Genomic DNA, 10,795 nt, shown 5'->3' with positions numbered 1-10,795 from the left:
TTTCCAGCATGCATGTTTCAGCTGAATTGACTGTTCCTTTATGGCTCCCAAAAGAACGATCAAAAGATTGACTGTTTGGAATTTCTACTTCATTTCAAGTTACAGAAGCCTGATTTACTAAAATTATGTTTTTCTGAAGTAACAGTTCTGAACAGGAAGCAAGGAAAACTCCCACAAATAAAATGTTGCCACAATACACAGGATGGTTTTCTACCTTTAGGATCTAGCCCACACCCAATTAGTCAAGTTTACAGTACTATAAGACAGAGCCACATTTATTTTTAGGAACCACAATGGGAAATCTGTCTTCTGCTTTAGTTTGAGCTAACAGGATAGCAAGCAACACCATACCTTGACAGCTGATGCGGTAAAAGATGCAATACTGACAATGTACTAAAGCAACACTGATCTCAAAGGACAAATGGAAACAGATACCAGGCTTTCCTGAATTAAGAACAGCAAAAAGATCCTGCCTTGCATAAGAAAGACTTAAGAACTTTGCAATGCCAAAAGCTCATTAAAAATTCTCATCCATTCTTCTAGTTTTATTTTATAGAAGTGCCCTCCTCACCAATCTATCCAGAAGTGGCAGGACTAACATCCATTATGGAGATGGGAGACTTTTATATTCTTCATTATGAAAACATTAAAATCTAAAAGTGCAAAAATGTGTAGTCCTCCTAGGCTGAAACACCTGTTAGCAACAAAAAAAACCCATATCAGCAGAGACTGAACCCCTCCTTTTGTCCCCCCCATAATACCTTTCATGCTGGTTCATTTAGGACCAGCAGTCCATCTTCTAACCTTGCAGAGTGTCCCCTTGATGGCCCAGCACAACACAAGCTGGTCCACATTTCGTTTCAGAGTTACTATCTTGGCCTGGCCCAGAAGAAAATTGACCAGGCAGATCACACTTTGCTCTGCCATAGTCTTGGTGGTGGGGGAGAGAGAAAGAGAGATAATGGGGGAGGGTTTGGAAGTAAGAACTGTGAACTGCTTTCACTATTTTTCCTTTCAGACCTGTACTTTACTGTAGAAAAGAGTCTCAAAGAAACTGTATGATGTAGGATAACAGCAGCGAGCAGGAAAGCTTGACATGCAGAAATAAAAATAAAAACCTAATGCTGAGAATGTAAAGTATTTATGGCTGTAATGGCTTAGAACACATTAATGGCTTAGAAGGGACCAAATACTCTTCAGTTTCTTCTCAACCATGGAATCCTAGGCAAGTAGGGCTCCTATGCAGAAGGAATGGAAGGTGGGTTATGGAATGTCTGTATGGGCAACACATCCTAAATAATTCCTGTTACTGTACAGGTACATATGCTCTTGAGTGATCCATAGGCACATTCCAAAGCAGTAGACCAATTCAACTGAAGAAAGAAATCATGGCATTTCAGGTGTACAGTGACTGGGAACACTGCTTTGCTGAATGCAACATCTGACCTAAAGGCCTTTAAGAATCTTAAAGCTCCATCTTTACTCCCCACTATCAAGGAATAACGCTGTATAGCTCCTGGAAAGATTGCTATTACCCAAGGACAGCCAACAACTGCTTTTTCATTTAAAATTATCATTCCTGAGACAGGAGAATCCTGACTGGAATGAGAAGCCAGATCACTTATCATAACAAGTCAACCTAGCTATAAAACCAGAAAGGGGAAACTGAAGAGTGGCCAAGCCTAGAATTGGTGTGGTAAGCATAGCTTCCTTGTTAGAAGTAGACGCAGACATAAACCTCAAACTCTTGGAGAATATGGCTGCCCTATTCAGAGGCAAGAATCCTGAGAATGCAAGAACTTCTGAAACTAGAATTCAACCCTAGATGAGCTGCAGCGCACCAGAAGATCCAGATAATTTGACAAAGACTCAGAAGAGCCTCTTGACACCATGTGATTGGAACACTTTCCTCCACAGACAGCTACATTGCCATATTTTATTTGCAAAAAATAAAAACATTCATCCATTTTCATCCATCTGCAAAAGCAAAAGGCATCTAATCAAAGTATAAACTTTTTTTTGGTAATTTGACTTTTCCTTACTACTAGAAAAATGTTTAAAATTCATACATTATACTACCTATCCTGAAACCAAATCCTGATATATTAGAGTACTGGGCTATGAGTCCAAGATACAGGTGGGTTCTTTTTTCTGACATGCTCGAACAGAGGTCCTGAAACCATAAAGTGGAAACCTGTAGAGGCAATACCATGAAGAAAACCCCAAGTACATACTTGGAATCTTGCAGTAAGACAAGGCCCTGATTACTAGAGGTGCACCGATGCATGAGTTCGTATCATATCAGCACCAATAACACCAATACTGACATTATTGGCAATCGGCTTTTTTTGACTGATGTGGCCAGCAATTTCACTGATAAATGCTGTGTGCATGCGTGCGGCCCAGCAACTTGGACAGTACTGTCCAGCTGGTAAGTCTGTGGGGGAAAAAAGGATGGGGGGAGGGATATAGTGTGGCTGGGTGGGGCAGGGCAGAGCAGGGCATGAGACAGAGTCACAAGTGGCTCATCTGGAGGTGCGACTCCCCACACTGGCACACCCCGGAGGAGGCACAGAGGGGCATGTGCCCCCTGGATCAGTGCAGGGAGGGGGCAGGCTGCTGCTGTAGGCAGGGGCTGGGGTAGTGCCAGGCTCGTCTCAGCAAATGGACTGGGTTGGGTCTGCACACAGAGTGGGCAGCAGCGGTGCTGGAAGGGGGGTGCGCTACAGGGTGGGCTCTAGCCACCCCAAAATCTGCCATAGCCCCCCCTGAACCTTCCCTCCCAGCATCACCACCAATGTCAAATGTGAAAAGGACCTTTTGTGAATTAGGTCTGTAGCAACATCAAATGAATAGGGACCCACTTAATTTGCTATTTCGCAGAAACCGCAAAATCCACAATTGTCCACAAATGTCCCCCCACCTGTCCCACCTCTCTGCCAATCAGCAGCGAGGGCCGGGGCTGCCAGGAACATGTGTGAAATTGGCTCTTTGAGCTGTGACCAACCCACAAAAATTCCTTTGTCTGGCTGAAAATTAAGTAGGTCCCTACCAACAAAGCCTCTCTTTCAGCTCCTCGTTACTTGTAGAGTGATGGATTCCTAGAATGGTGATGTATACAGATACAACCTCCAGCTAGTATATCTGACAGGTAGTCCTTCACTTCCTGATGACTGCTGAAAAGAGGGAAAATAGTTTACCATTCCACCCAAAACCTCACAGCTAAGGTGCACTGGGGAAAGCTACTCTACTCCCACCTTCAGTTTTTTGGTCTTCCATCCCAGCATGAATAATGCTAGTGGCCACCTCAGGTATCACTTATATTTTCCCTAAGTAGCAACAGAACAAGACTAACATTAGCAGTTTCACTAGTGCCCAAAAGATTCTGAATAGCAGTCAACTGACTAAAGCCTTATCCATCTGCATTTATGAAAGGGCTTCGCAAAGCAGCTTTAAGCATGAACACTCAGTTTTGCCAGAAAGGGTATCACAGAGCACCCAGCTGCTGTGAGATCTTTTGAAGGGTGCCACAAGGTGTAAGGCTCATCGCTGACTGGCTGCTACCCTGCCCCCACTACCTGGCCCCTCTACAAGGAGGTACACACTGTAATAAATTAGTTTTTTAAATGAGTGCTGCTCAATCTTCTTTGAGGAGAAATGGTGTAAAAATAAAGTTAGAATCCATCTTCCAAGTCATAGTTAGAAAGCTGTGGTACATTATTTTTACAAAAGTTAGCACAAAAAGGTTTGACGGAGGAGAATACAAGTCAGTTTTATTTTTAGTTTTGCTCTGAACAGAAAGATGAGAGAATGAGGAAGATAACTTCAAGTTACTGGAAATCACCATCATGAAAGTTGCTAATTTTTTTTTATTGCCAATATTGGGGAATGAATATTCATGAAGACTTAGCTCCACTTAATAAAACACTGATCCTAAACCAAGTTTAATTTATCTTTGTTTAGAGCTTGCTGTTTGATTGCTTGAAGTTGTTTTATGCATTTTACATCTTTTTTATAAATTGCAATGTCACAATTTTTTACTTCTGTACCTTCTACCAACCTGGGTGGATAAAACTGATTTAAAAAATAAAAATCATTGTAAAGCATTATTTATAAAGTATAACAACCCAGGATAAAGTCTTAAAATTATACAATCTACCAAATATTTACTTTAAAAATATTTAAGCAGTGTACCTTTGCTGTACAAGTTAAGAAAAAAAAAACCCACTGAACTAATGCAAGTCCCTAGTTAAACACCTGAAACCAGTTTGCTGAAATGCCTAACTAGGCTTTTGACATATTGATGTCTTCTGCAGGTGCAGAGAGAATACTCATTTACTTTTAGTTAACTAATTCATGCTAGGTTAAGAAACCAATTGGGAATTGATAGATGTTTCTTTTTCTCTTCCAAGTCATGAATCAAAATGAAGTAAGAAAATATAAGATCCTTTTGTTCACACAAAAGCTATAGTGACTAGCAGGGATCTGGGTTTTCCATTTCCCATGGAGAAGAGAGGAAAATAGTGGATTTTCCTTTTTACCAGAGAAAAACAAGGGTTTTTCACTTTAATAGGGAAACACTTTCTTTTGCAAAGAGTTTTCTGCAGGATGGCAGATTTCCAGCCTGCAAGGGGCTGGCAGGAACAGGAGCAAGGCAGTCAGGCAGGGTGCGCAGAGCAGCTCATGCAGGTAAGCGGGACTGGGTGTGTGAATAGAGGCCCCCATAGGGAGGGAGTTGGGCAGGGCTGGGGTTGTTGCCCAGCCAGGCAGTGTGTGGGGCTTGGAGCCTGGGACTGCAATGTACAGTCGCAGGGCCGTAGCGGGGGCGGGCAACTGCCTCCCTGCCACTGCACGCGCTTCCGGAGCAAAGAGAGGAGAGCACATGCATGTGGCAAGTGTGGGCTGCGTGCTGCAGGCTTAGGCTCCCTGCCCTGCTGCCCTCTTCTAGGGCCTCCACAGCCCAGCAGGTAGGACCTGGCACACAGGGCAGAGTAGGGTGGGTGGGGGAAGCTCCTTGCTGCTGTGAGCCCTACACTGCCCTAGCGTGGTGTCCCCTGCCCACACTGGAGCAGTGGGGTTGTGCCCCTCACTGCTGTGGGGCAGACAAGGGGAATATTGCCAGGGCAGCCTGCGGCTTGCAGCGACCACAATGAGCTTCCCCACCAACCCTGCCATGCCAGGTCGTGCCTGCTGGGCTGCAGTGGCCTCGGCGGAGGGAAGCAGGGTGGGAGCCTGAGCATGCAGCCTGTGCCTGCACCACACACATATCTGGGGGGCACACAGCAGTGGGGAGCCGGCCCTCCCCCTCCCCCAGATGAGCCACCTATGGCCTCGTCTTGCTCCCCGCGGGGGCTCTGCAGCCGCGCATTGTGGCCCCGGGCCCCAAGCACCACCCAGCTGGGCAGCAGCCCTAGCCGTGCCCAGCTCTCTTCCTCCCTACAGGGGCTTCAATCCCCCTCTGCACCCCCCCTTACCTGCAGGAGCTGCTCTCTGGGCAGCCTGGGGCCACATGCATGCACATGGTGTCCCCTGCCTGACTGCCCTCCTCCCACTCCCTCCCAGCTCCCTGCAGGCTGAAACTCTGGAACTCTGCCAACCTGTAGGGAGCTCATTACAAAACTGCAAAATCTGCAGTTTCCTCTGGTAAAACAAGAAATCCGCGTTTGCCTCCAGTAAAAATGTAAAATCACGGTTTACTCCAGTTTTCTATGGGAAATAGAAAAACCGGACTCATGATGATGAAAAACCCCAAATCAAATACCAAAATATATAGGTACTTAGAATTTATTTTACTATAGTGATTGAGGCACTAATAGGCTTCCAAACTGCTTTAAAATTGTAAATACATCAATAAAACATTGTGTTCAATTGATACCTATATACACACACATATACATACACACACACCCATACCCATATACACATACCTACACACACACACACACACACATTAGTGGCATTTCATTTTAATTGCTGAATTTGGTGTTTTAATCGGAGAATTTGCGAATTTTTTTTTTTTAAATCAAGGAAAACAAGGATCCCTGGTGATTAGTAACAGTCTGGTTATTTACTAACTGTAGACAGTGCTTTGTTTAATCAATCAGTTTTACACACAAAGCATGTTTGAATAAGCTACTTTTTTTTCTTATATACTTGCACATTTAAAGTAATTTGCACATGGTAACTGAAATCAAATTTGCAGCTGTCGCTTGACAAATCATGGGTAAAAAAAATATCATAATTTAGTAAATAAAGAGTGAAAAACATACAAAATAGGAATCTGAATAAACGTGTGCTAAGCTATATAAATACTTAAAATAAATGTGTATGGATGTAGCGTATCAACCTGGTTAGCAAATAGCACAGAACTACGCCAAATAAAGATTTCATTTTCTTTAGGAAAATAACCAAAAAACGTACAAACACTAAAGATTTATACTGATTATTTTAAAAAAAGGTTTATTCTACCTTACTTATCGTGATTTAAAATAATCAATTTGCAATCATAATTTTATTTGGATATATCCAATTTACCTCTAGCTAAATGATCAAAATACAGAAAAAGATGTAAAATTATATTATAAAGCTGTATTATATGAATTAATTAATACAATTTATTGATTTGTATACAAATGAGTCCCAGATAATCCAAATTCAAACACTACTTTTCATTTGGGATATAGACCTCCTCTTCTTTTTTTTAACCTCATGTAAAACAGGGAATAATAGAAATCATTAAAAATTTAGGATGGAAAAAGTATACTGGAGTGATGCATCTCTTCTTGTGGTAAACTGTAACTCCAAATTCAATCTGCCTAAACTGCAACACATCAATCTATAAACAGGTTATAGAGCTACTTGAAATTGAAGACAGATTAAGTAATGGTTCAATATAGCATCTTTCGGCATGCTATTTCAACTTGTTAGGCTGTAGAGTGAGAACAAATAAAGGAAAAATTAATTATGTATTAATCATTCCTACTGCCATCTTTCAAACACCTCTGTAAGTGGAAGCCTAGTTAGAATCCTTATGAAAAATATTAATGGCTTGGATTCTGTCAACTGGTTTTAATTAGCTTGTTAAATTATATTATACATGAAACTAATATGCTATGTCCATTAAAAGCATTCCCATTTCAGACTTGATTCAGGGATTTAGGACAAATTAAATTATGCACATGGTCTGTTTTAGGTTTATGGGAAATGAACATTGCACAGGACAGTCACAATCAATTTGAGATTGTATATTCACAAAATGATAATGTGTCACTAAAACGTGAAGAGTAGCAATATAGCAGTATGGTATATGTTTGACTTACCACTGCCACAGCATCACTAGAAAGAACAGCATTAATATCCAGCACCGTATAGTAAGCTATGTTGGTCATAATATAGATAACTGTCACAATTGGCATAGAAACGGCAATAGCTAGTGGCAAGTTCCTGATAAAACAAAAATAGGGAAAAAAAACTAAATTAATGATAACATTGTATTTTTAGTTACCAACTTTACCTCTAAAAGGCTTTGGAAGCCCTAAGTGCTCAGACTGGTTGACGCAGACAGTCTTCTAGCCCTAGGTTACCTTTTTTAAAGTAGTTTTGGTAATACAACTCTATATTCTAGTGCATTGCTATCAGCTTCCTAAAAAACAGACAGTGTTAGTCATTTTGAGAGGAGATTATAAAGGAGAAGCGCATTCAGTTTGACTGCCTCTGTATAATGTTTACAACTAGGGTTAAGCCTTGATTTATAGTTGCTAAGCTTAACCACACTTACTGGATTTTCTGAAATGCATTGTGAATCACTACATAACAACAAAAAGGGTAAATACCAGTGAAGCCAGTTTGTTCATAGGCTATATGAACTACTCTGTGGTCCCTCCCTGCAGTAGCATTTGCAGGTCAACAGGGCTCAGAGTGGTGTAGAAGTCAGAATTCATTAAAGTTGTGTTTTCAGCACAATTTTTCTTCAGATGGCTGCAAATTACAGCTATATAAATACTTAAAATAAATGTGTATGGATGTAGCGTATCAACCTGGTCTAATTCCAGCTGCTGTGGAGAGAAGCACCCCACCCCCTGCAGCCCAGGGACCGCTCTGCCCGCTGGCAGCTCACCCTCCCCTCCCTGCCAGAGAGGCAGGTAAGTGTGCATGACACGGGGGTTTAATCAGCCCTAAATTGAAGCAGTGCTTTTTAAAACCCACCACTTCAATTTAGGGCCCCCGTTTCATCTACACACACCCCTAGGTACCATTTACAAAGCAGTACGTACTCCTGGTGTGCTTTACTGAGTGCTTAAACTTGCCATTTGCACCATACTCCTTTCCATAGTGTCAAGTAGGAGGAAGATTGTTATACAAAACTTTCTGATTACTCTGAGTAGCTTCAGCCTTCCTAGAGTTCACCATGATATCACTAAGACACCAGGAAATTATTCGTCTGTGTCTCTGAGCCTACAGACCAAAGCCCTAAATAGCTGCATGAGAAAACATTTAAATTCATTCTGCCTCCCCCTCTTCCTCCTTCCTACACATCTGGGCTGCTTTCCATCTCATCATTCCAGAGTCATATGCGAAGGGACGAATGGAGGCAGTGGCAAGGCATGGCCACCTGCAAAAGGGGCAAGTCCAGTAGATCCTGGATACTTTGCATTTAGGTTCCTAACTCTCCTGAGAAGATAACAGTTTGCCCAGTAGCTAGGGACACATGCTGAGGTGCTCTCACTGTTTGCTGTGGCTTTCTTCATGCAGCTGTGCAAGACTAATGATGAGATTCAGTGAAACTTCTGAAGTAAACCTTCAGCAAACAGCTGAGCAACTCCCCCTTAATCTGGCTGTCCATGGCAAACAAAGTTAGTTGAGAATCGCCCAGATACAAATGATCAGGATGCAACTGTAATGGCCCACAGCCAGAGCTGAATGACAGCTTAATAATTTAGTCATAATGAACTACAGCAGGAGGTGGGGATGAAAACTTGATGTCTTCCCAATCATTTAGGTGGAACAGAAAATTCATAATCTTCTATTTCAGTTTCCCAGTGACCATAAGGAGGAATATAGTGTTATGACTTGTCTAAGTAAACTGTAGTTTTAAGTTTTCCACACAAGTCTTCCTTGATGGTTGTGTGTTTTCTAGTTTGATAATTTTGTAGTATTCCCCCCTACCACCAGGCTCTCCACAAACTATACTTTACTATTTGATTTTCTAATTCTGCCTCAGACTGCTGGTCTTCCTTGCCTAAGGAGGGGGTACATACTCCTACTAGAATCAACAATGTCAATAGCCTATGTTTTCTCTATTGATCTACTCTGCTGCACTCTGAAGCTGAGAAGGGAAACCAGATGCTGAGGATTACCCTCCATGCTGCACTCTGCAAAGAAAAGCAGGGGAATGGTACCAGTTTGTCTCCACTTTAAAAGTTTTTCCCAATAATCCTGTTTCATTGAGGGGAGGGAAACTGGGCTCAGAGACTGCCCTTAAATATTTCAAGTTGCTGCAGATCTCCCTGTCCCCAAAAAGGCTGATCTTGTTTGCCTCCAATCCTCCCACATTGTTTTTTTTCCTGGGGAAGAGGAGGAGGTTACTAGGCACAACTGGTATGGGCATAGCTGCTAGAGACTAAAACTTGACCTTCCATTTGGTATGCTGTTCTCTTAGTATCACTTTCTTTCCAAGTCTTTTACAATCTTGCCTGCTTCCTAAAAGGACTTGCAGCAATTCCACCTACCTGGGTTGCATCTTAGCACAGCTAGCCTATCCAATTTTGTTGGCTCCTTTCCTCTGCAGGGAAGCGGAGGGGCAAAGCAACCCCACGCATACTGAACTGTGCAGGAAATGCATTCCGACAACACAGCCAGAGCTCCACAATGAGACACTTGCTAAATGACAGTAGAAGAAAGATAGGTCCTAGGCTTTTAATCACCCATATGTTGCCCTGAAGTCTGTACGGACACTGCAAATACCTCAGAAGAAGAAAAAAAAAAGCTGAGGGGACTTCCCCTGCCCTTCCAAATCAAACGCAGCTGTTATACACAGATGTAATTAGATGTGCAAATTCAAAAAAACTCTTAGTCCAAACATTTGAAATAGGATTTGGAAATTTAATCTAAAAAACTCCCCAGACAGATGGTATGAGCCAACCTGCATGCATCTGGAGATCCGGAAGAACACCTGGAGAACTTCAAGGAAGTGGGGACATTTTTTCCCCTGCTGTCACTGACTGATGATTCTGGACCTGTGCCCAACTTGCAGGCAGGCTGAAGTAGCTGTTGTAATAAATCTGCAGACCTTAGCACAAAGAAGTGCAGTCAAGCACTTAGAAGCAAAGGTGCACTGATACATCGGTTCCATACCGAATCTGCACCAATATAAGGAAAATTGATAGTATTGGCAATCGGCTTTTTTTGGGCTGATGTGGCTGATAATGTCGCCGATAAACGCCCCGTGCATGCACACAGTTGCAGTGCAGCACACAGGCAGCCAAGAGCACAGCCGGCAGCATGAAGAGCAGCTGGGTCCACCTAGTAAGTCTGTTGTGAGGGAAGGGGCATTGGGGTGTGACAGGACAGATCGAGGCTCCTGCCACTGCACGCACCCCAGGAGGGCATGGCGGGCATGTGCCCCTGCATCTGTGTGCAGGGCAAGGATGAGATGCCGCTGCAGGCTGGGGAGGTGCCAAGTTCTTCCCAGTGGGCGGGTTGGGCCAGGGTTGCACTCAGGGCAGTCGGCAGTGGCACTGGGAGGTGGGGAGCTATGAGGAATTTTGGAGTGGCTGCAGCACTCCTCCTCCCACCA

The 10,795-nt window shown here is 43.0% G+C and overlaps 1 protein-coding gene across 3 annotated transcripts in view; it reads right to left on the bottom strand.

Annotated features, from left to right (window-relative positions):
• The window catches only part of SLC7A6 (solute carrier family 7 member 6), a 51,324-nt gene that overhangs the window by 26,480 nt on the left and 14,049 nt on the right, over positions 1-10,795 (bottom strand). For all 3 annotated transcript variants that reach the window (XR_003092929.1, XM_025198447.1, XM_014517687.2), the window contains exon 6: positions 7,320-7,443. Coding sequence is in view for 2 of the 3 variants with exons in the window: in XM_025198447.1 (XP_025054232.1) it covers positions 7,320-7,443 (124 nt within the window). In the remaining variant the exon portion in view is untranslated. The remainder of the gene's footprint in view (positions 1-7,319; positions 7,444-10,795) is intronic.

Source organism: Alligator sinensis, unplaced genomic scaffold (genome assembly GCF_000455745.1).
Source record: "Alligator sinensis unplaced genomic scaffold, ASM45574v1 scaffold97_1, whole genome shotgun sequence".
Classification (NCBI taxonomy): Eukaryota; Metazoa; Chordata; order Crocodylia; family Alligatoridae; genus Alligator; species Alligator sinensis.
This window is presented reverse-complemented; position numbering and strand designations above follow the sequence as displayed.